This window comes from Amaranthus tricolor, chromosome 10, assembly GCF_026212465.1.
Source record: "Amaranthus tricolor cultivar Red isolate AtriRed21 chromosome 10, ASM2621246v1, whole genome shotgun sequence".
Classification (NCBI taxonomy): domain Eukaryota; kingdom Viridiplantae; phylum Streptophyta; class Magnoliopsida; order Caryophyllales; family Amaranthaceae; genus Amaranthus; species Amaranthus tricolor.
The window spans coordinates 6,631,620-6,657,161 of NC_080056.1; the positions used below are offsets into that span (position 1 = coordinate 6,631,620).

At 34.4% G+C, this 25,542-nt stretch overlaps 2 protein-coding genes across 2 annotated transcripts; one reads left to right on the forward strand and one right to left on the reverse strand.

Moving 5' to 3' along the window:
* Positions 1 to 3,062: 3,062 nt before the first annotated feature.
* LOC130825598 (nuclear pore complex protein NUP155) lies at positions 3,063 to 18,772 on the forward strand. The gene is made up of 13 exons (XM_057690908.1): positions 3,063 to 3,496; positions 6,722 to 6,891; positions 7,807 to 7,933; positions 10,284 to 10,546; positions 10,747 to 12,406; positions 12,485 to 12,697; positions 12,808 to 13,055; positions 13,139 to 13,541; positions 13,699 to 13,904; positions 14,111 to 14,459; positions 15,967 to 16,185; positions 16,324 to 16,649; positions 18,178 to 18,772. Exons 1-13 carry the CDS (start codon positions 3,335 to 3,337, stop codon positions 18,293 to 18,295), a joined length of 4,464 nt encoding a protein of 1,487 aa, XP_057546891.1. The 5' UTR covers positions 3,063 to 3,334; the 3' UTR covers positions 18,296 to 18,772.
* Positions 18,773 to 21,623: 2,851 nt separating this feature from the next.
* On the reverse strand, positions 21,624 to 24,596 carry LOC130825599 (uncharacterized). The gene is made up of 2 exons (XM_057690909.1): positions 23,842 to 24,596; positions 21,624 to 22,290 (listed from the first exon to the last, which is right to left on the reverse strand). Exons 1-2 carry the CDS (start codon positions 24,489 to 24,491, stop codon positions 22,026 to 22,028), a joined length of 915 nt encoding a protein of 304 aa, XP_057546892.1. The 5' UTR covers positions 24,492 to 24,596; the 3' UTR covers positions 21,624 to 22,025.
* Between the last annotated feature and the right edge of the window lie 946 nt (positions 24,597 to 25,542).

Here is a 25,542-nt window from a genome sequence, read left to right on the forward strand (position 1 = left end):
GTTCATTATCTGAAATAGATTATATTTCCATCAGTGATTCTTATGATGATATTAATCATGATTTGGGTGAATCCCATTATTGTCATGGATAGATTTTCAGTTGTATATAATTTATTAATTTTTTAATTTTAATAGTCTCATTTTCCACTTTTTGACCTACGATCAATTCATTATATTTACTTATAAATTTGAAAGTTATCATTGTTCCTTGTGTTCCACCTAACTCACTCTAAGATAAGTTCTAAAATAATGTATTTCAACATATCAACATATTTTAAAGTATTTTTTGGATTACATTAATAAGAAATAATTTAGGAAAAATTATCTAAAATAATTCAATATTTTTCATGATTTTCCTATAATAATCTTACTTATTGATTAATCATAAATAATTCCAATTTTAAGGGGTATTTGCCTGGACTAAACTGAAAATTCACATAAAAAGTCATAAAATTTTTCAAATATTTTTTTAACATTGTTTTGACATTTTATTTTAATTTATCATCTATTTTTTTAAAAAATAAAACTTGCTAAGGCAAGTCATCCTGTTATCGGGTTTACTCTAGAAAAATACCCTTTAAAGTTGAGATTATTCATGTTTAATCAATATATAAGATTATTGTAAGAAAATGATGAATAAATTGGATTATTTTGGGTAATTTTTCCAATAATTTTATTCCAATGTAATGCTTAATAATCCATTAATTCATACGATATAAGCTATTTATTGAGAATCCACATCATCTCAAAATGATTAGTGTTGAAATTTATACTTAATTAAACATAACTTTGGACATATTGAAAATTCTAATAAAGATTTTCTGAAATTATATTAAAAAATACTTAAATATTTGTTTAGACTTTATTAATACAAGTTTTGTTTTATACAAAACCATTATATATTTTTTGTCTAATAAAGTTATTTTCTGCAAATCCCAAAACATAATAACTTCCTTTTGAACAAGCGTAGATTACTCCGTCAAAACTGCTAAACAGATTTTGTTTTAGTTAGAGAATAGACCTATTCGATGTGGGCTGACTGACCTTCTCATGCAAACGGGAAGGCTCATCCGTGCTGATGTCGAGCTGTTAGCAGAAACGTCATTTAGTCTTTCTCGACTCTCGAGTCGGGGAACTCTTTTGGGCGAGATACACTGGGTATAATGATGATGATGACGATAATCGAGTTGTTAGCAGTCTAAGTAAGTAGTTGTGGGTAGCATTTAGGGTTGAACAAAGTTTAGTCCAAACCGTAAACCAAACCAAATTTTTAGTATTTAGTCTGGTCTACGGTCTATGTGGTCTGGTCTTTTTTTTGTTCAAAAATAAATTACGGTTTACGATCTGGTCTCGATTTTATATTTTTCAGAGCAAACCAGACCGCAAACGGTGCTATGGACGAAAATCATAATTTTTTTTAAAAAACAAATAAGTTGCTACTCAGATATTTCAAGATGCAGTTACTTTAAATAGTAATATATACTTGAATAATGTTAATGTCATAAACTAATTACAAATTATTATATTTAGTGATTGTAGGTGTGACATATTTGCATAAAGACATGTATTAATTTGAATAAATATATATAAAAAAAATTGTAGACCAGACTGTTGTTAAACGGTCTGGTCCGGTAATTTAAACGGTCCGTCCGGTCTGAAAATTTTCCAAACCGAAATTTTTGGTTTGGTCTGATTTTAGTGTCAAATCAAACCAAACCGGACCGTGTTTACTCCTAGTAGCATTAGCTATTTAACTTGTTATCTAAAATATTACTGTTGAGAAAAATAGTTGTTAGAATATAAATTGTTAATTTATTAGATATTTAATTCTTAAATTTTTATTTATTAAGTTTATATTATTTGATCTAGTTAATTAATCAAATTTCTATCATAATATGACAAAATAAATTGCATATATCTAGAAAAAATTACATAGAGTTGACAATTAACAAATTTTAAATCAAAACAATACTAAATTGTATTACAATTGAAAATGAAAGGTGCCTACAACCCTTACAAAAAAAGGAAAATTGAAATATAATACTTGTTTGATGTTGAAAAAACATGGATTTTTTTTTTATGTTTTATATATTATATATCATATTTATATTTGATAATTGGACATTTATTTTCATAAACGATATACGTTAGTTTATTTACTGCTACTTTGAACACAATAAGTATCATTTCGTAAACAACAACCAAATCCCAACAATAATACTCCAATTTAAAGAAAATGTCCTTTTTTGGGTTGAGAAAATGTTTCATTTTAGATTTACCCAATTAATAAGGTAAAAAAGAACCATAATAAAAAGTGTTTATAACTACAAGTTAAGATGAGATCACCATAAAAAGATTTTCATATACAGTCCTTCTATAAATAAAGGAGGAAATCACCATAAAAAGTTATTCACATGTACAAGTTAAGGAGGAGCCACAACAAAAAGGTGCCACATGTGTCAAAAATTATTAGTTAAATATTTTTTTAAAAGGAATCACTAGTTAAAATAAAAATGAGAGAATTAGGGTGAACTGACTTTAACCAAGATAAACCGCTAAACATTACTTAAAACCTACATTGACGTACCATATACATTACAGCAAGTATATGATATAAAGTTCAATTCTCAATGCCTGCTCTTTAACGATTTTTTTTTCTTATTCGTTGTTAGTAAAACACAAAATCTAACCTTAAACTTAAACATGAATATATCTATTTTAGGAATTTAAATTTCCCAAAACTTATTTAGGGAATAAAAAAACTTTTTTCTTTTCATTTTTTTATACTCTTTCCCACAAGTGGCAGAGCAAAATTGACAAATTATTTGAAGATCTATATACAATTTAAAAAATTATAATATTATTATAATAACTTTGTATCTTTAAATACTTAATATATACTACATAATTTAATATTAAGATCTCTAACTTTTTGGAGTCCCGTGCAGTCAAACATATTAAACATGCTCAGAACCTTCTATGGATCGCACTTTCGGTGAGTTTGGCATGTACTAATATAAATAAATATAAAATATACAAAAAGATAAAAGTAAAAACAATCTCTCCGAACTTGCACTGCTGTAAACAAAAAAACCCTAAAATTTCAGTTCAAAATAAAAACAATTGCTTGGCGCTCCCCCTCCTTTTTCTCTGTCACTTCCCAGTTCCCACCCATTTTAATTCCCAAATTGCTCTATTTCAATCATACCTAACCTAATATTGTCCCTGTGAAGAATTTTAAGTATCATTGTTCTTAAGAAATTTCGGGATTTCTATCTTCTGTGATTTTCAGTTTGTATGAATTAGAGCAGAATACGAATTGAAAGTAAAGGAAATGATGTCGATTGATGAAGAAATTGTATTACGGGATGTGACCCAAGCTGGTCTTGCGATTAGTGACCGCATTAGTCGAGATGTTGCTGCTCGTTTCGACCTTGAAGAAGCTTTGGAAGCTGCTAGATATGCTAGTCATCCTTATACTACTCACCCTAAAGAGGTATTTATGGTTTATTTTAGTTTTAATTATTGGGTGTTTTTAGAGTGTTAATTGTTGTTCGTAATCGTGGGTTATTGTTTAAAATGTTATTAATTGATGTTTTTGGACACCCATTTTCGATCAAGGGAGTGAAATTAGTGTCATTCATTAATTACCAAGCAAATTCAAACTGGGTGTTTGGTTCCAAGCTTGATCTTTCTTTTTCTATAAAGTATGTGCTCTACTTTGAATATTATTCTGTTGATTTCTTTTTCAAATTTGTATTTTCCTTGCAATTGACTAGAGATTTCAATTCATTGAATATTGTAATTTTATACTTTTTTTTTGAAATGTACAAATTGATGGGTTATCCTTTAGTTTTGCAAAAGAAAGGAATGAGATTAGCTAAGAAGTGGAAAAATCATATGATTGAATGAATCGGGTTGGTTTTTTACTTATGAACTTGATGAATAAACAATCATGCCTATTATGCATAATTTTGTTCATATTCAAAACTATAATGGTCTTGTTGGTTGTCCGTACTAAAGTCTAAAGTGAGAATGGTAATAGAAAGTTCGTATAATTTTGATAGTAAAATCTCTTTACAAATTTACTGATCACGCTTGTTCCGCTTCAATTATTTCATTTTCTTTATAAAATTCATTCCAGTGTGTTATCGTTGAGAGAGATGGTATAAAATTCATTGGAAAAATCGTGAAAAAAACTTTTCATGATTGAAGTTTCACTTCACCATGGAAATGACATGGTACATCTACATTTCATGAAGATTAACACTATGTATTCTCGTTACCAATAATGGGTTGCAAGAGTATACAACTTGAGTGTAACTCTCAGAATTGGTTTTTGTTAACATAATTTGTTGAGAAAACACAACAAATAAATAGCCAGTAACCCACGTGCGTTATAAGCACTAATTGAAGCATACCTTTACTTTCTCAAATTTCTCTCTTTACTCCTTTTGCTCCATCATTTGTCACCGGCCTTTTTTTTATACACCTTTCAAAATTTCAATCACTTATCTGCAATGCTTAGTTACTCAATATATCTCTATACTTTTTTATTTTCTACTATTCTACAATCCATCTAATTTTTTCACTCCTACTTATACTTTAATAATAATACAATAATTAAATAGTTCAACAATCACTTGAATTATATAAAGAAATACCAGAAGCGATATATTCATTAAAATTTACTTAGTTTATCACTTAAATAACTAATTAGCGAATATCAAAAAGATAACACGTATGACGAATGGAAAATAATGCATTTAATACATGCATTACATATATAATTTAGAGAGATGTACAAATTAGATGCTTTTAGGTCGATTGATAAATGTGGAAAAATTAATAATGATTTGGTCACTGCTAGTGACAAAGTTTAAGTTTCTTCATTTGCACAAAGGAAAAAAGATGTGTATTGTGTTGTTGTGCATTGCACCCTTCGTGTGGATATTCATTTGTCAGTCTGGGTGTTTCTCCAATTGATATGCTTACCCGGACTTGAAAAGGTGTTGTGCAAAGCAATACCTATTTGCTTCCCCAAAAAGCATCTGGGTAACAACAGTGCTACTGCTCTAAGAGCCTATTGTGCTACAACTTATTAGAATTGAATTGAACAAAATCTATTAAAACTAGTTATAGATGAATTTGAATTCACTAGAACTAATGTATTAAACAGAGGGCGAAGAAGACCAAAGATGATTTGGAGGACTGGAGTGGAAAAAGACAAGAATGACATAAACTTACAAATTGAGATGATAGAAAGTCGGAATGAAGAAGAAGAACCATGCGGACGACAATTGGAACATATATATTGGTTCATGTAATTGACCTCAATCTTTTGGAATTAATGTTATGGCATTGTTGTTGTTGTAGAACCGAATGTATTAATTAGTGAACATTTGAGAAAGTAATGGGAAAAACGTTCTAGAATTGAACTCAAGTTACAAAATTTCTAAGAATAAGTCAAATGCTATACTACTTCGTCCCTTTGAATTAGTAACAAAGAGAAAATAAAGCGTTTAAGTGCACATTTGATAATGAATGAAGAAAAAGATTAAATTATGTGGATGAAATAAAAAGAGAGTTAACATGTAAGGATGAAATTAAAAGAATGTGGTGGGTTTATTTCCAAATTGGAAAATAATGCAAAATGAGTAGGTCAACACAAAATAGAAAATTAGGCAAATTGAGGGGACACTTGTGTTCTTTCTTGGATCAAATCATTTGTTTCTTCAACGTATTGAGCCATAAAGAAACCAAAGAGTTATTATTACCATGTAGAAGAATTAAGAAAATTGGGTTAGGATTACAGTTTAAAATAATTATTGGTGCAGGGAAGCATCTAGACTAGGTTTTGTAAACAACTGAATCAGAGACTACCTTAATTGATCATGTGTTCCTAGTATTTCCCGACAATTTTTTTTTTCTAAAACTTTCAAAATACACTTCTTATTCATTGCTCTCATATTCTTTCTCTTTACCCATTGTCTTCAGGAATCAAAGTGATGTCCGAAAGTAATCCTTTAGTTTGAATGTCCTAAAGTAATCTGTTTTATTTCTCTTCTAAGATAGAGTTTGTTTCTCAATGCAACACTTTAATCTGTCATATAATTGTAATTGACAAAGGCAATATTTTACCCCCTCAAAAAAAACTAATGCAATATTCTATTTTTTCAATTTAAACAATTAAGATATGTTTCATGTTTGAAATCATGGAATGAAAATGAGGCTATTCTGTTATGTGACAAATGCTTCATAACAGACATTACTTTAATGTTATGCGAAATTCCATTACGTAACCTATCAGAGTAACAAACATTATAAGTTTCTATTCTAAATATTAGCGATTTTAAGTTGCTATTCTAAATATTAGCCAATTTATTATAAATGTTTTGCTTGAGTTTCATGTTGACACTATAGCACTTTGAATGCGTTGTTTTTCTGGTATAATTTTTTAGACTTGTCAAATATTGTACTTTGATGAAGATGTTAGTGTTACACTGGCACACAGATGTCTCTGCTAGAAGGTTCAAATATGTACTAATAATTACATAGGTCCAATTTACACTTAGAAGTGGGCCGTTTTAAATCATGCTGTAAGATTTAGGTTTATGTGGTCTTTTGTTTGGGCAATGGAATTCCATACTTGATCAAACCGTGGTGTCTTTGCTTTTGATCCTAATGTATCTAAACCTTGAGGTGTTTCTTTCAATCGCAGTGGCCTCCTTTCGTTGAGGTGGTGGATAGCTGGGAGTTACCCAATGTTCTTGTAGAAAGATATAATGCTGCTGGTGGTGAAGGAACAGCTTTATGTGGAATTTTTCCTGAGATACACAGGGCATGGGCTTCAGTTGACAATTCTCTATTTCTTTGGCGTTTTGACAAGTGGTAACTATTTTAATGTGATATTGGTTGGATCTTCTCATCCTGTTTTTATTCAGCTTGAGGTTATTTGTTTCTTTTTGTTTTTAGGTTTCCAATTATAATAGTGGTAAAAGATGTTTAAGGACATCACCTTTCTTTTCATGGTTCACAAGTATTTACTTTGTAACATATTAAGGGAACGATTGCATATATGAAATGACAGGGGAAGAGGATTGGTGGATCCTCTTCTGAAATCTTTTCTTTTAATATTACGATTACTATACCTGTCATTGAAAAACTTCAAGTTTGACATTTCATCAATTGATCGGTACGCGTCATAAGTAGACTAGCCATGTGTGATGTGCCTGGGTTCTTGTTTAATTGTCAGAACCTGTATATATTTTTTTTTTTCATTGTACAAAACTTAAACATGATGTGGCTTTGTGCCTTTTTCACCCCTAATAATAAATGCCCTGATATTTTGGCCCTAACACATAAAATTCTTTGGTTTGCCACTAGTCTTAAAGGATGAAATTTGCTGGTATTAAGGCAAGAGGAGTTTTAGTGGGGCCACTGTAATTTCTCTTATGCTTTCTTTTCATAGTTATTCTTTAGTGTGTCAATTCTTCATTCTTAATTTTTTTGGATGGAGAAGAATTCACTATGGCTAAAATTAGTCTTTTACATATAATCACTTAATGATAACATCATCATATCACTGCCCTGTGTGGATTTTAGGGTTTGGAAGACGTTGCTTTTTATGCAAAAAAGAAAAAGAAATGCATAAGTAAATCATTAGCAATAAAGAATTTTAATATTGTGTTTTGTAAGTTAGATATATATATGCCATTTTATGTCTTATGATGATTGATTTTTTTTTTTTACCTTGATCTTTTTGAATGAGTTGTCTTATTCAGTCTCATTGTAATATATGCATAGGGATGGCCAATGTCCTGAGTACAGTGGGGAGGAACAAGCTATTTGTGCTGTGGGCTTAGCTAAATCTAAATCTGGTGTTTTTGTTGAAGCTATTCAGCATCTCTTGGTTCTTGCAACACCTGCTGAGGTACTTAAATTTCATTCATAATCATGCAAATAATGCCTTTTAAGAACAAATGTTGGTAATAATCTCCATTGCTGAGATAGAGTGCTTGCCAATTTGACATTACTAGTTCTTGAGATACCATCTGTTCCTGACTAATTTTATCTTGCTTTTAGGTTTGTTGTTACATGTGTTGGTGGAATAATAGATTGTTATGTTATACAATATGTCGTACAATTATTTTGATGTAGTTTACTACTTGATGGCCTTTTCACTCCTTTTAGATAATAACATTTCATCAAGGCTTGAGAAGTGGGTTTTATTAGAAAGATTGCTAATCATGGATAGCACCTAAGGAAAATCTGAGTGATGGAAGTATGAATGTTCAGTATATTCAAGTGTAGCAGGGCCTATTACTTTTGAATAGTAGTGACTGCGACATTTTTCATGAAACATCTATGTAGCACTAACTTTTGTCACCGTGCCACAAATTGATGTTAGATCTAGTCTTTAGACAATGAGCTAATCTTGATTAGCTATGGATTTCTGTTCTTGGAGGAAGGTTCCAGAATGTGTTTCTGATCTGTTTCTGTTGGTTATTATATAGGAGTATATTTTTCATGTTTTTAGGATCCATGTGTCAACATTTACATGCATTTGTTTTTGTCATCAATGCCTTTTGGCTTTGGAAATCTTGGTTGCTAGCTAATACTTGAAAGGCTAGGTTGTTTGAGAAAGAAGCAACTTGACAAATTAGTTAAGAAGAAACAAGCATGGACTGGTGATCACCCCTAAGTTTGTCATTAGGCAGAGGGTTGAGTCAAACTTCACAAAATTAATACTTCTAGTTCTCTAATATAAGGCCACGGGGCATGCTAGTAAGCATGCAAATGTAAGGTAAGTCTTGGTGGTTGGTAGATAAAATGAATTCAAAGATGATCTATGATAACAAGGGTTGATTGTAGAAATAGTATGTAAAAAGCCTAGCAAGGGGGAATCAGTTTGATTGGCATGACAAAGGTAATGCACTAAAATCGTCATTTGGTTCTTGCTATGGGGAGTTGATATTAAGTGTTCCCGTCATTTCTTTGTGTTGGTACTTGGGAACGTGTTGGGTTGGATGGAAGTGTAGCTATCTAGGCCTTTACTTCCTCCTAAATAAACACTCATAACAATATAACTCATATTCGACCATATGTAAGGTTAGTACACCAAACTCGAACATACTCTCAAGCTCCCTTTAGCATTTTCTAAGGTGATAAGAGGTACCTAGTGGTGGTTAACTACCTAGCTACTTCAACATTTGGGCTTGAGGCGAAATCAAGTGATCTGCTATGTCTTAGAGTGGAAATGCTTATGGGTCATGACTATGAAGAAGAGAAATTGGGTATTGACAACTTAAAGAGAATGAACTAGTAAGGAACTTGCTCTCTAGTGAGGTTGGTATTTGGTTTTCAAGCTTGTATGGTGTTCACTCTTTCATCCAAAAGTGGTTTCTTATAGAGCTCAAATCAGAAAATTTTGTCCTAATTACCCAAAATCTTTTAATGCTTCCATCCAAAATCTTACCAAATTTCAACTTTTAGTGAAAGAAAGCCAAGAGGGGAAGATTGTCATCGATGCACAAACTTCTCTTCAGAACAGAGTGAAATAAGAAAGAGGAAAGATGCTGGGAAGTAGTAAAGTGGGAAAGAGAAATTCAAAATTTCAAATTCCAACACGCTAGCATTGCCCCATCGGGCGAGGGTCAGGTGAGATTGACATCCCTTGCTTGGCTGTGACAAAGGCGAGAGAGGTGGGGCTGGGGCCTTGGTCCACCGATTGGGTAGTCTTTGCCCGGACGGGCAGGCAAAATGCATTTTTATCTTTGGAACATGGTGAGCAAATGCTTGACCCATGCTGTTCGGGCACTCGGGCGAGCTTGACTCTCCCTTACTGTGATTTTTTTTCTGATTTCTTTTCTTTGGCTTTGCTCTCACGGTCCTCGGGGTGATATTATGGACCTCACATTCCTTCCTCATTTGGGGCTTTAGATCCCAGGGTCAACTGTATGTGTATATAAAGTTATAGTAGTTTAAATAGGGGAAGAAGTCATGTTGTCTAGCTATTTGGAAGTTGCAAGCTCTCAAACCTAGCCGTCATAAACTATGACCTATGCTGTAGTTTCTATTTTATATCTCTTCCTCGAATAAAAATTAAGCTTACTAACGCCTCTGTCCTCTAATAATAAGTAGAGTCTGTATCGTGGTCAGTAAGCTGAATAAAATCATGTGCCAAATTGAGTGTTATGTTTACCAGTTTTTTTGCCTTAACTCAAAATTCCCCTTGTCTTATCTTTTGGCCGTTGCTGATTGCTAACAAGATAGAATGTCAGTTAATTCTTGTAGGAGTATGCTGTTCAGGAACAGCTGATGGAACTGATCCATATGCAGAGCTCTCTTTACAGCCGTTATCTGAGTATATTATTCCTTCTGATGGAGTTACAATGACATGTATCACTTGCACTGATAAAGGCCGGATTTTCTTAGCCGGCCGTGATGGTCACATTTATGAGCTACAGTATACAACAGGCTCTGGCTGGCAAAAACGTTGTCGAAAAGTTTGCCTTACTTCAGGTCTTAGTAGTGTCATTTCAAGGTAATAATTTATGCTATTGATCTGTCTGGATAATTTAGTACTTTTTGATATCCAATTTGATTAGTAGGAAATTTTTTGATATTACTCTTTGATTTCTTTGCTTTTATTTTATGTATTTGGTGTGTAATGTTTGACCACAAACTCATCATTTTCCAAAAAGTATTCTTGGCGTACACATGAATTTTGTTGTATCTTTCCAGATGGGTTGTGCCAAATGTCTTCAAATTTGGAGCTGTTGATCCTATTGTTGAGATGGTTTTTGACAATGAAAGGCATATACTTTATGCAAGAACTGAAGCTGTGAAACTCCAAGTTTATGAGTTGGGTCATAATGGAGAAGGCCCACTCAGAAAGGTGGCAGAGGAAAGGAACTTCATCAATCAGAGGGATCCTAATTATGGTGGTAGACAGTCAGGAGGGACAAGAGCTGCTGGTGCATCGGCAAAACCCTCTATAGTTTGCATTTCACCTTTATCTTCACTAGAGTCAAAAGGGCTTCACCTTGTTGCTGTTTTATCAGATGGAAGAAGAATGTATTTTTCAACTAGTTCTTATGGGATAAATAGTTCAGTTGGAGGTCTGCATGGATTTAGTAACCACCATAAACCAAGTTGTTTGAAATTTGTGTCAATCAGACCTTCTCCTCCTTTGGGTGTCACTGGTGTTCTTGGTTTTGGTTCTGTTCCTTTTGTTGGGCGTGCTCAGAGTGAAGATCTTTCTCTGAAAGTTGAAGCAGCATATCATTCTGCTGGAACTCTTGTTCTTTCGGATTCATCACCACCAAATGCATCCTCTCTTCTTATCGTTTCCAAAGATTACACTACTCAGTCGTCTGCCCCTAGTAATATTGGAACCAATGTGAGAAGTACTCGTGCATTACGGGAATCTGTATCTTCTCTGCCTGTAGAAGGAAGAATGTTATTTGTGGCAGATGTTTTGCCCTTACCAGAGACAGCATTAATGGTACAGTCTCTTTATTCAGAATGTGAATTTTTTGGTATGGGTAGGTCTGGTGAGTCGTTGGAGAAAGCATCTGCGAAATTGTGGGCTAGAGGTGACCTTTCAACTCAGCATATATTACCAAGGAGGCGAATTGTTGTTTTCAGTACCATGGGTATGATGGAGTTAGTTTTCAATAGGCCAGTTGACATTCTAAGAAGGTTGTTGGAATCTAACTCACCGAGGGCAGTTTTAGAAGATTTTTTCAATCGTTTTGGGCCTGTAGAAGCTGCTGCTATGTGTTTAATGCTGGCTGCTAAAATTGTTGATACAGAAAATATTACTTGCAATATTGTCACTGAAAAAGCAGCTGAGTCGTATGAGGACCCTAGATTCGTTGGAATGCCCCAACTTGAAGGAAGTAGTGCATTATCAAATGCAAGAACAGCTGCAGGGGGGTTTAGCATGGGACAGGTAGTTCAGGAGGCTGAGCCTGTGTTTTCTGGTGCCTATGAAGGATTGTGCTTGTGCACAGCGAGATTGCTTTTTCCTTTATGGGAGCTTCCCGTTATGGTTATAAGAGGTGGTTCTGGTTCTTCTGAACCGTCTGGAAATGATGTTGTTGTGTGCAGACTTTCTATTGCAGCCATGCAGGTTCTTGAAAACAAAATCCTTTCCTTGGAGAAATTTGTTAAATTACGTAAGAATCAGAGAAGAGGATTGTATGCTCGTGTTGCTGGCCTGGGAGAATTGACAGGCTCAATTGTATATTCAGGTGGTTCAACGTTAGGGGGTGATGACAGGAGCATGACTGGAACCTTGTTTGGAGGTTATTCTCGGAATTTGGAGTCTGCAACTGCAGTGACTTCTAATAAAAGACAGCGGTTGCCATACAGTCCTGCAGAACTTGCAGCCATGGAGGTCTCTTTTTGCTAATATTTTCTTCGTTGACTATGACTTTTGCTTCTTGTTTATGTTCTTTCCTACCCTATCCTGCAGGTGAGAGCAATGGAATGCATTCGACAATTGCTCCTCAGATCCAGTGAAGCTCTGTTTCTACTACAACTGCTTTCTCAACATCATGTGACACGCTTAATACAAGGTTTTGATGCTGATTTAAAACGGGCATTAACTCAGATAACTTTTCATCAGCTTGTTTGTTCTGATGAAGGTGACATGCTAGCAACCAGGCTTTTATCTGCTTTGATGGAGGTAATGCATGTTATGGAAAGTTCTAAGATGACTTTCAGTTCAATTAATCGTTGATTGTTTGTTCCATCTGTACACCAATCATTTTTTTTGCTGACCTATTCTTCCCACAGTATTATACTGGTCGTGACGGTAGGGGAACTGTGGATGACATTAGTGGGAAGTTGCGGGAAGGATGCCCGAGCTATTATAAGGAGTCCGATTATAAATTTTACTTAGCTGTGGAACATCTTGAGAGAGCTGCTGTATCCGCTGATGCCGAGGAGAGGGAGAATCTTGCTAGAGAGGCCTTTAATTTCTTGAGTCAAGTCCCAGAGTCCGCGGACTTGCGCTCAATATGTAAAAGATTTGAAGATCTGAGGTAAGCCTATTTTAAAACTTTTATCTCACATTACTAACATTCTTAATGTTCAAGTATCCTTACTGATGCCCAAGGAATTGCAGGTTCTATGAAGCTGTTGTGCACTTGCCTTTACAGAAGGCTCAAGTTCTTGATCCTGCTGGGAATGCCATTAACGAACAAATTGACCCAACTAATCGAGAGCGTGCGCTTGCTCAGCGTGAGCAATGTTATGAGATAATTACAAGTGCCTTACGTAATCTGAAAGGAGATACAATTAATTCACCTACAAAATCTACGTCTGCAAGATCTGTTCTTGATCAGTCCACTAGAAAGAAGTATGTTTGTCAGATTGTTCAGCTTGCTGTCCAGTCCCCTGATAGAATATTTCATGAATATCTCTACCGAGCTATGGTTGATCTGGGCTTGGAAAATGAGCTTTTAGAGTTTGGAGGACCTGATCTGGTTCCCTTTTTGCAGCGTGCAGTCTCTGAGACTAAAAATGAGGTACATTTCTACATTAATTTTTATTCATTCTTGTTAGCCGTCAAAATCTGTTTGCTATTCGACTAGTCATAGTGCCTTGAAAAGGGTAGATGAACCATCAGTCTGATAATTGTAGATTTTTTCTGACATATGGTGGATATTTTCTTTTCATTGACAGGCACATGCTGCCTTATCTGCTACACACCCTACTTCTACATCGGTTCATATGGGTATGCGTGATCCATCTAGCCGAACCAAATATTTGGATCTCTTGGCACGCTATTACATCATGAAACGCCAACATTTACTTGCTGCGCATGTGTTATTGAAGCTGGCAGAAAGACGTTCCATGGATGAAAGAGACATCCCTAGCTTGGAGCAGAGGTTCGTTGATTTCTACAATCCTCCTTTTCTCTTCCTCCAAAAAAAATTGGTTCATATCCGGAAAACAACACCAATAAATAATTGAAACATCTTTGCTGGATCCTGTAGAGAAAGGGGATAGCCACAGCATAATTTCTCTTAATTTTTTTTTTGTTTTCTTGATTCCTGAATGGAAGTGTTGATTAGTTTTCATTTTACCGCATCAGGTGTCAGTACCTAAATAGCGCTGTCCTCCAAGCCAAAAATGCAAGCAATAATGACAATTTGACGAGTTCAACAAAAGGTGTTTATGATGATGGACTGCTTGATCTACTTGAGGGGAAACTAGCTGTAGTGCGCTTTCAGATAAAGATCAGGGAGGAATTGGAAGCCAAAGCTCTGCAGTTAGAAGCATGCACTGGAAGATCAGAGTCTAGTGAAAATGAAGAGACTTCTGTGAGACATGAAGCTAATTTAGCCAGCTCTGTAAGAGAGAAGGTGAAAGAGTTGTCATCAGAATTGAAGAGCATAACTCAACTGTATAATGACTATGCTGTTCCTTTTGATCTTTGGGAGGTAGATCCTATCATCTCTACTTTTATTTACCTTCTTATTTTACGTATGAGGCATCTAGTCTTGAAGGAGGATTCGTGGAGTAAAACACCCACTTTCTTTTGGTGCAATTATTGTTTTAATGTTTTTGTCTTATTTATGCAATTTCATTGATAGATCTCCCTCTTTTATGGGGGTCCTCAGATTTGAAATGCAGAATGCTTCTTTTTGACATTAAACCATGGATATCATTAAAAACAGAATGTGAATGAGAAATCAAAGCTATTCTCTTGATTTTTTATTACAGTTGAATTATAAGGGTATTGTTTGGGTTTTAAGAAAGGAATATATTTTATGAGAAAGATAAAGTAGTATGGAGCTTATGTGTTGAGGGGAGATACAATCACATGCTATCAAAATCATGTTCAATTCAAATGACCCTAAAAAGACATTGGTTCAACTAACTAAAAGAAGGGAGCTTGTTTGGCTGGAATGGAGATAATGATTGATGAGGATTTTGTGTGCATTCTTCCTGGAAACATTGCGGTTCTATGCTACCGAGAAGAACTTTTAAGAGCAAGCTCGTGGTTTGGAATTTGAACATATAGCTTGATTATTTTTCTTTCTTCTCAATTCATGAGTTTAGGCAAGTTGGGGCTTTAGTTCTCTGATTTAAAACGCGAGTTTTTACTACTTCACAATTTGTAGCCTTTTTTGGTGGACTTTGTATTTTGTTTATTATTTTTAACTTATTTTTTTTTTCTTAAGCTGCGTTGAAATCTTTTATTTAACATCTGAATTAAAGAAACTATATTCTCTGATATGGCATCATGATCCCAAATGTGCACGGAATTAGTGCAAAAACAAGGTGTATAACCGCATTGCAACCGTACCGTAAAGGTTATTTTCTGATATGGCATCATGATTCCCAATGTGCACGGAATTAGTGCAAAAACAAGGTGTATCACCGCATTGCAGCCGTACCATAAAGGTTATTCTCTGATATGGCATGATGATTCCAAATGTACACGGAATTAGTGCAAAAACAAGGTGTATCACCGCATTGCAACTCAAGACCGAAACATTGGCCGCATTGACACAAAATCCTTTGCATTAACTTCAAAATCAATTTCACGACCGTCACCGTGACCCTGACCAAAATTCTATTTTTGTGCTTTGCCAAGGATCCTCACTACCCATGTTCCATCCCTATATGTTTTACTTGTAACTTTTGAGGTGAAAGTTTACATATATGGACAATCAGTTTCCGAGATAGTCTATTATAAAGTACTATTCCCTTTATGAGATGCACATTATTTTTTAACATACTTGGCTAAAAAGATGTCTGTAGCTTTTACAAAAAGATATTAATGTGAAAATAACTGTCTTAGTATATTATCAAAAATCTAAATTTCAAAGATGGCAAATAAATTAGGAACTAAGAAATTTTTGGCATTTCATAACATGGCATCTTCTCTTCTTTTTGCTTGTTTATTTAATGGATGCATTTTTTGCCGTCATTGATCAACAGGTATGTCTTGAAATGTTGTATTTCGCAAATTACTCTGGTGATACGGACAGCAATATTATTAGAGAAACTTGGGCCAGACTTATTGATCAGTCTCTCTCAAGGGGTGGCATAGCTGAAGCTTCTTCAGTTCTGAAGAGAGTTGGCCCGCAGCTTTATCCTGGAGATGGAGCTATGTTGCCGTTGGATACGTTATGCCTTCACTTAGAGAAAGCTGCTCAGGTAATAATAGGATATTTTTCTTTGTCCATGTTTTCATAAACATACTCGCTTGTGAACATACAAAATAAAGTGTGTTCTGAAGCATGCAAGTATCTATCACTTTTGTTGAACTTATCATTATTCTGTTTTGTTTCTCAGGAAAGATTTACTTCTGGGGTTGAATGTGTTGGAGATGAGGAAATTCCAAGAGCTCTCCTTGGTGCCTGCAAAGGTTCTGCAGAGCCTGTCTTATACTCGTATGACCACCTACTGTCGAATGGAGCAATTTTAACTTCACCATTACTCAGGCTACGGCTTCTTCGCTCAGTTCTTGTGGTGCTTCGGGAGTGGGCAATGTCCATTTTTGCACAGTCAATGGGTACAAGTTCTGTTGGAGCTTCTCTGATTTTAGGAACATTACTACCTAACCAAACCGCTGGTGGTAACCAAGGAGTCCGTGATAAGATCACTAGTGCAGCAAATAGGTAAAATTCTATAAAGCTTTTACCTTTCTGAATTTTGGAATTGATGGAGTACTTGGTGTTCTTTGCTGCTGTTTTTACTTACCATTTTCTTTTACTTACCTTTTCATTTCCCCATTTCTTTATAGATTCAAAATTCTTTATATGCACATTCAAACATGTAAGTGAATGCGTTGAAATTTGACATCTATACACTTTTGGGAGAGGTGAGGAAGTTAGATGCGTCTGGTCTCTATCCACTGGAATCAGTTATAGGTCCAGAATTGGCAAAACAACCTATACGGTGATGCAAAATTACACCCCAAAACTGATACCTCTAAGCCAATAAGAGAGATGGGTTTGCAACAAAACCCAACTCCTGGAATTCAAGGGTGGGGGTGGGGGGTTTCAGTTGACAAAGCAAGACTGTCTGCCTGCCATCCTCAAACTTAGCCACCACTACAACCAGATTAACTACCCACCATGACAACCAACGACACTACAAGCTCACATTAGTCATCCACCTTCATTGATCTCATCCACCTCTATACCTGTTGTGTTTTTCCTCATAATAGAACCCCAAGGCTTTACTAAGCTCCAGTATAATTTGTTATTGATCATCATTAATTTCAAGTACAATTTTTACCTGATGAAATTTAATTTACGCCATGTGATCCTGCATACCTAATTCCACCACATCCTTACTCAACTTTTCCATCAACGTCATCTTTGGTCTCTATCAACCTTTTGTGTAGTCTTAGTTAGTCTAGCACGCTATTGTTTGAAGTTCCAACAGGAGATGGTCATCATCGCACATGCCCGAACTTTCAAAGTAATTCTTTTTTGTCATTGTCAATATCTGTCACCTATTCTAACTTCCTTATACCGTTATTTCAAATTATATATCTTAGTGTAGGTCGTCCACACATTCATCTCAAAATAAGTGTCTCGGCTATGCCGATTTTTTGCTGTGCTCCTCTTTATATTGCCAACATTCTAATCCCTTGTAATAAATCCAGCTTGATAGCCGTCCATCCTATAGAATTTCCCCTTTCATTTTTCAGGTTCCCTACTTACACACAATATTCCAGTAGTTCCTCTCCATCTGAGCCATCCACAGCCACATTGAATCCAATAACTCTTAATTTGTCCAATCCCTTCATTCTTTGAAAAATTGAACCAAGTTCCTCGTAACTTGGCCATGCATGTAAATATTCACTTAAAATTTATCAAGAATCCATAATATAAACGAAAATCAAAATGCAAATATGGAGGGTGAATATCAGGTATCTGATATCTAAACAATCAAACCAAAAATTAGAACAAGCTGCCCCTTGGGCAGATTAGTATGTCTATAGTTGAAAATGATGAAGAATAAGGACACTTGCTTTTATTGTGTACTATGCACTTTCTTCTTTGGTTAGCAGGCTTCACCGTTCTCCTTGCGTCTAGAAAGCTGAATTTACCTACTTATAGCTTGCAAGTAGTTGGTGAAACTTGATTTTGTGCTTACTTTCTTTACTGTGATTAATGCTAAAACTCAAAACTTCAGGTATATGACTGAGGTACGAAGATTGCCCCTTCCGCAAAGCGTAACAGAGGCTGTATATCGCGGGTTTCGAGAGTTAGAAGAATCGTTGATAAGCCCATATTCTTTTCAGCGTATGTAATGTTGTGGCTACGTGCATGCAGTTTCACTGTAGGTACTATTTTCTATCTACATCGATTCCTAGTGTTCCGACATTGTGAGGCGAGACTTAGAAGTCCCTCTTACTCCCGCTATGATTCCGAAATCATCTGCTCTGGCGACTAACGAAGGAATACTTGGACGTCATTTGCTACGCACGTTAGTATTGAAATGGAGACACCGTAACACAAACTTCCTTGCTAGAACTTGTAATGGTGTACAAAGGAGCAGTTTCAATTTATCAATTTGCAAAGCCTTATAGGATTTTAGGTGTTTTTTAATTCCTGGTGTAGTGATGGTTAGAGCTTTTGCTATTCTAGCATTCCTTTTATAGTGTTGTAATTGCCCAATTTGAAACTATTTTTTTTTTAGATTAACAATATCTTTTTTTCGAAATTCATATTAATTCATTGATGAGTCGTACATTACATGGAAATAATACGTGACAATTGCGATCAAATATCACTCTAAATTGACAAAGTCTCGTTTGTTGTAGATGAGATATGACATTTTTTTGTTAAAACAAGTCAAGCAGTGAATTTTATACCTAGGGATCACTAATAAACTACTTTTTAACCCTAGTATAAGTCAAATTGTGCTTATTAATTGTTTTCGGTATCTGATGGTTATAATTTTATTCCAAATTCTTATGAGACGGTTTTGTGGTGAAATCATTTTTATTAGGTTAGGTTGACCTAATGTGCATTATTGTCTTAAAGTGATTAGTGTCACTAACAAATTTAAATTGATCACATTTTCTAGTCTAAAAGTGATCACTTATAACCTTAAATTAATCATTTACAATCTTAAAATGATCAATTGAGAAATTCACAAATTATATGAGCTCGTGTGAAACGTACTCATACAAGATAAGCTGAAATTCAAATTTTAGCAAAGAAAAAACTAATGTGGATATTTGATAATAAATGAAGAGATCATGAATTAATTAAATGAAATTAAAAATAATTAAAATATATATATATATATATATATATATATATATATATATATATTAAAAGAAAGTGGTAAACTATAGTAAAAAAAAATGCTGTAAAAAGAAAACCTTAAATGAAAAATAATGCTAAATAAGAAATACGGAGGGAGTAAACTACGGAGTAGGTGCATATTTTTTGCAACATTTTCACACAATAGTGATTGAAGGGGAGAAGCTAAGTTAAGCTAAGCTTGTATTAGGTGTATAGATATATAATAATATGATAGTAGTAGTTTGATTAAGCAAGCATAATTAGTTCCACCATTGTTCCTTGTAATGTCATTATTAAATAGAAGAACAACTATGTTTTATTAACTATGGCAATGGAAGTCGTTTTGGAATATAGTATATGGGGTATGAATCAAGACTAAAACAAGACCTTTTTCTTCCTTTGTTACAAAATTTAATATTAAAATACAAAATTCTGCTTGTGATTTTGACAATTAGCTTTTGATGATGACTTAAAGAGTCAGTTTTGGGGACTCCAAACTGCAAATGGTCTCATCTTGATGTGGTTTTAAAGATACTGGTGAGGGAAGGAGAACAACTTACTAAATAACGGTTATTTATAAGGTTAATAAATCACTTTTATGTGGTAGGATGTGATAGGATGAAAGTTTTGTTATTTCAATTTATCTTTTTTGATTTTATTTATTTTAAAATTATTCTTTTTGTCTTTTATGTGGTGATTTACAAATCATGGTTATTAATTAAGAATTTTCAGTGAGGGGAGGGCAACGAGAATCAGATAAACATGCTTCAAGACAACCCAATTATAGCGACTTGTAGTTACTATAACTTTATTACTCCTAATAATAAGTTTAACTCTTAACACCCTAAAAATAACTACCGAGTACTATTTACTATACAAGAATATTCCCTTTGTATACATGCAAATAAATACGAATAATATTTGCTACCAACTACCAAAAGTTGATTAGAAACAATCTTTTTATTAGTGTTGAAACTAATTGCGTACATCCAACGCCCAAATCCGACCATATGTGGAATTCAGTTAATGACGTTGGGATAATAAAATAGTTGAAATGTTATACTATCATTGAATGAACAACGTCCTCAAAAAGCACTAAGCTCAACAAAGTTCTGGGTGGATGCAGTAATACAAGCAAAAAAACATGCTGAATCTTTTAAATATTAAACGGTTTCAATTTCTAGATTTACAGAATCCTACCTGAAGAAACTAACACGAAGGTAAAATAACGATTACTTTCCAAACTACTCCGTGTCGTTCTCAGAAATGCATCCACTGTCTGTCTCGGATTGACAATTTACAAAATCGACAAGGTCAGCAGAGGGATTCATCCTACCCTTACAAGTTACAGTTATAGAAAAATAGGGGTGTCAAATTGTAGTATAAGAGCCATTCCACCTTATGAGTTGGTGTGTACGAGACCTCAATAACATACACCCACTGTCTGTTTCGGATTGACAATTTACACAATGTTATTTTATTAAGGAGAGAGCAAAGTAAAGTGAGGACAGATAAGTTTCCCTAAACAAGATATGGGGCAATCAACTACATACAAACCAAAAAGAAAAGAGAAGCTAACAAAAGGGAACTAACGCCCGGCATGGAGCTTAGATCATATAGGATTCACCTCCAGCGAACCGATTTGTTCTGTAGCAACTTGGCAGAGGAACAACAAATGAGTAAGATAAGGGGGCCAGACCTTTATAGACGCTTAGTATTGAGAGACTGTATGTTGAGAGCTTCCTGCAAGTGCTTATGTTTGACGATGTCTTTGTTGGCTGAATAACTGAGCTGTGTTTAAAAGGTGAGCAAGTAGAACAGGGTTGAGGGAAAGCCAAAAAATATTAAGGCATGAGAGCGGAGAACGACAAGTTCGCTGTTAATAAAAGCGAACAAAAAAGCTGGTCAAAATTCTTTGTTCGCTGTTACTAACAGTGAACAAAAGGGAGACAATGTCATAGAGTTGGAAGGACAAAAAAAATTAAAACAAAGTTTGTTCGCTGCTATGATAAATACATTTGAGGTTCACATTGATCAAGATTTGTACTGTTTGATAGTCCAAACAAAGAATAAGAGGTTTAAACTAGAACAAGGGTAAATCCATTGAGCTTTCAAAGACTTGTTTGCAGGAATAATACTTGTTTAATAGCAACGAAAACCATAAGATGCAAGCTAGCAGTAAATCTCTCTCAGTAAGGATGCTTAAAACAGTCCAAAAAAAAAAATTAAGCAGTCCATTGTGCAATGGGTAATTTTTCAAATTCTAAGGAATCTAATTAGACGTTTAAAAGGAATTATCACAAAGTTCATTTGACTTAAAAGACATGACAATAAACTTTCATATTTACATTAACTTTCTAGGCAAGCCGTAAAAAGGTTTAAACAACAATGTTACAAATTACAACAAAGGTAAACCCCACATTTAGACATAAACATAAACATGCTGACATCCGCAGCTAAACTGTGATGGTTTAATCAGGACAAAAGGTTCTCAAGGCATATCAGCACAACTTATACAGGTGACAAAAGCAGAAAATTTCAGGTTTGAAGAAGATACACAAGTGCTAACGCATAGATTGAGCAAGCCCGGGGAGTACCTCAAGTAGATGATGTTGCTTGTAGCATGATGGCATGTCTCCTTACAGAAACATTGAACAGCTTTAAACCTCCACTCTATTCAGCTGCACAAGAATAGCCCAGTAAGGTGTTCCCAATCGAAAATGCTGGTCAGGTGGGTAATTCTTCTTTTACAACAACAGTCTTACACTTATGCTTCTGAGCCGCCCTCCTCTTTGCCTGTATCTGGTGAACATACTCTGCTATGACAACATGGAACTTCGGTGCAAGTTTACTAGAAGATGAAACATTTAGACCTGCTTTCTTCAAAGCATGTTTGACATCTTTCTGAGCCTTTGGGAAGTGGATGTTACATAGTGACGGAATGGTAGATTTTAATATCGGCCTCCCACATAATATTGGTCCTTGCTGTGCACTGGATATTCAAAAAGAAACAATCAACTTGTATGCAAATAGCTGGCATGATTTGATTGGTAGCATCATAAAGTTACAAACAGCTTCCTCAAATACAGAGTTACTCGATTTGGAATACGAATTTACAGTTAGATACCATAGATGTAAGATTAACACATAACAATTGAATGTATTTAAATGGGAAGGAGGGGCTAATTAGGTAACATTGCTCAAAATGCTTTATTGGCTTTACATATTAAATTTGGGAAATTTTATTTAAAGTGCATACAAACCCCAACTGATGATATGGTTTGAAAACTAAGGGGGTGTTTGGCAAACGGGCAATAGCTAATTGCTGATTTGAGTGGTTGATTTGACTGGATGAATGGATGGTGGGAGCACCTTGTTGCTTGTTGTAAATTAGTTGATTTATCACAAATTCTTGTGAGAGACGGTCTCTTTGAGAGACCATCTCTAATTGGGTCAGCCTATTGTATATTTTTTAAAATATTGTAAGTATGCATTAAGAATGATGTAAGTAGACATTTAATATATTAAAAGTAGGCATTAAGAATATGTAAGTAACATCAAGGATAATGTAAGGTGATATTAAGAATACAATAAATAGGTATTAATCTTTTAATGGGCTGGGCTTGAGATACGTCTCTCAAGAGACTAGCTGTTTTATAACAAGTTATTTCAACCAACTAATTTACTTAACACTAGTAAATGGTTTGAACATTCAACAATCTAATTGTAGCTAAATAAGCTATTCAACAATCTATTTGTAACTAAATGAGCTAAAATTGTTAGTAAATGGTTTGAACATTCAACAATCTAATTGTAGCTAAATAAGCTATTCAACAATCTAATTGTAGCTAAATAAGCTATTCAACAATCTATTTGTAACTAAATGAGCTAAAATTGTTCAGCAAGCTATCTTGCCAAACACGTCTGTATTCCTATAAAAATCGAGGGAGCCTAAGGAAAATATGATACTATGTGAGCTTTTGACAACAAAATATAGTATCCTATGTTTTTTAGCTGTTTCACCTTTCACGAATCGTAGCAACAAACAGAAAACGGATAGTATAATCGACAATTGTCTCACCCTTAGGATTGGCAGCTCATGAAGAATCAAAAGAATCTATAATTTTCCTAAATCCAACTAATATCAGTATTTCCAATTATGCATCATTACCTAACCAAACACAACATTTGGACAACAATATAAAATGTTTCACATGTTCTCCCAACTTATTAAATCTAAACTCAAATAATCTCATTAGAGCTCAATGAATAGTGAAAACAAGGTATCAAGAGTGATGACAAACAAATAATAAGAAAACGGAACCACACCGAACTAAATTTTTATTAGAATTGAAAGTCAGTTAAGGTAAAACAGGTACTACATCAATAATTGTAAAATATTCAATAATTCAGTTGCTAACTATGAGAATGTGAATACAAACATCATAAGTTTCAATAAATTGAAAAATTGATCATGCCACAAAATCAAATTTAAATTAATCTGGAAAAAATGGATGGAATGAGAAAGTAGAGAGAAATTTACATCTTGATCATGAAGTTGCAAGCCTTGTAAAGCTTCTGTTGAGGATCAGACAAAATATGCAAATAGCAATAGCTAGTTAACGCCATAGCCTTCAACTTACACGATACTAGTGCACATTGATTATTCCCTCCCAATTTCAACTCCGACGCATTTTCTCCAAACCCTAACCCTAATTTACCGCAACCGCCACCATTTCCACCAAATACGTCAATACTATTGTTGTGGTTGGTTTCTCCACAACCTTCAACATTGCAACCACCAAATTCTCTATCAGCACCACCACTTTCTCTCTCATCCTCCACTTTGCAAGGACTAACACCATATTTCCAATAGTATTCCCGATAATGAACCCTTAGATCCTCCATTAAAGCCCAATAATGGTCTCTGTAAACTTTGGAAAGCCGGCGAATACGTTGAAGGCGACGGCGAAGGAGTTCTTGACGAGTGAGGTGAGAGGAAGTAGAAAGAACATCGTCATTGATAGTAGATGAAGGAATAAGGGAATTGTGAAGCTTTGTTTTGTGTTTGTTAATGGAGGTGTTAGGTTTTTTGAGGGAGAGTTGTTGATGTGGAGGAGCAGAAGGTGCTTGCGGCTGTGGTTGAGAAGGAGGGTGGACACCATTTTTGTTGAGCTTAGAAGAGGAAGCCATGGAAGAAGGAGAAGAAGAATAGAAAAAAGAAAAGGCGGCAGGCAGCAGCAATAGGAGGCTCGCTTTGTTTTGATGTTTGCGTCCTAATATCAGGTTTTGTAAGGTTAGAAATGCCAAGTACTCTAAATTAGGGTAGATTATATCATTATATACGACGTCACACGAGTTAAATAACTTTAATAGAATAAATATTATGAGAATATTTTAAGTTATTTTATCGAGTACCTCGTAGATTATTGAATAGGTGGAAGTGTAAAATGAATTTATTATACCTTATTTTAATTGTACGTTGTCTCTTAGTAGGTATAAGTTGCCGAGAGATTTTTTGGCCGTATTTTTTTTATAAGCAGGACAGATTGGATATGATGATGATAACCGTCTTTAATATATCATTTATAAGTCCACATTTATTTTTCTTCACCCTGCTTATTTACAGTCTAACTCACACTATTTTACTACTCCCTCTGTCCGATTAGAATTGAGTAAAAAAAAGTGAGTTTTTAAGAAAAAAATGAATAACGGTAATAAATGAAGTGTGTGGTGAAATTTAAATAAATTAAAATGTATGAATGAGATAACAAGTACATACGTGAAATAATCTATAAATGAGATATAAGTACAAATAGTAAATGATGCAAATTGAATAGGATTAAGTGACAAATTCATTGAATAGTGATAACAAGACACGAATACATACATGAAGTAATCTTTACTCCCTAGATTTGCTCATGTAAGCTCACAATATTTCATTTTCCACAGAAAATTTAAAGGACAGAAAAGACTCAACTCTTTTTGTTGTTATTTTTTATCGTATCCCAGCCCTTTTCAATATTTTGACTATAAATATTTTTTTTTAATTTATTTTAAACGAACTCTCCCAATGGACATAGAGAGTCGCATAAATGTTGGCATGTTGGGCCCCTTCGGCCTAACCCAAATACTGGACAATATATAGTGAAATGTGAATTTTTGAAAACGGTGAGCGAAAAAAAAAATAACTGAATAAACTATTATTCAAACTTTTTCCAAAACTAAGCGTAAAAATCCCAGA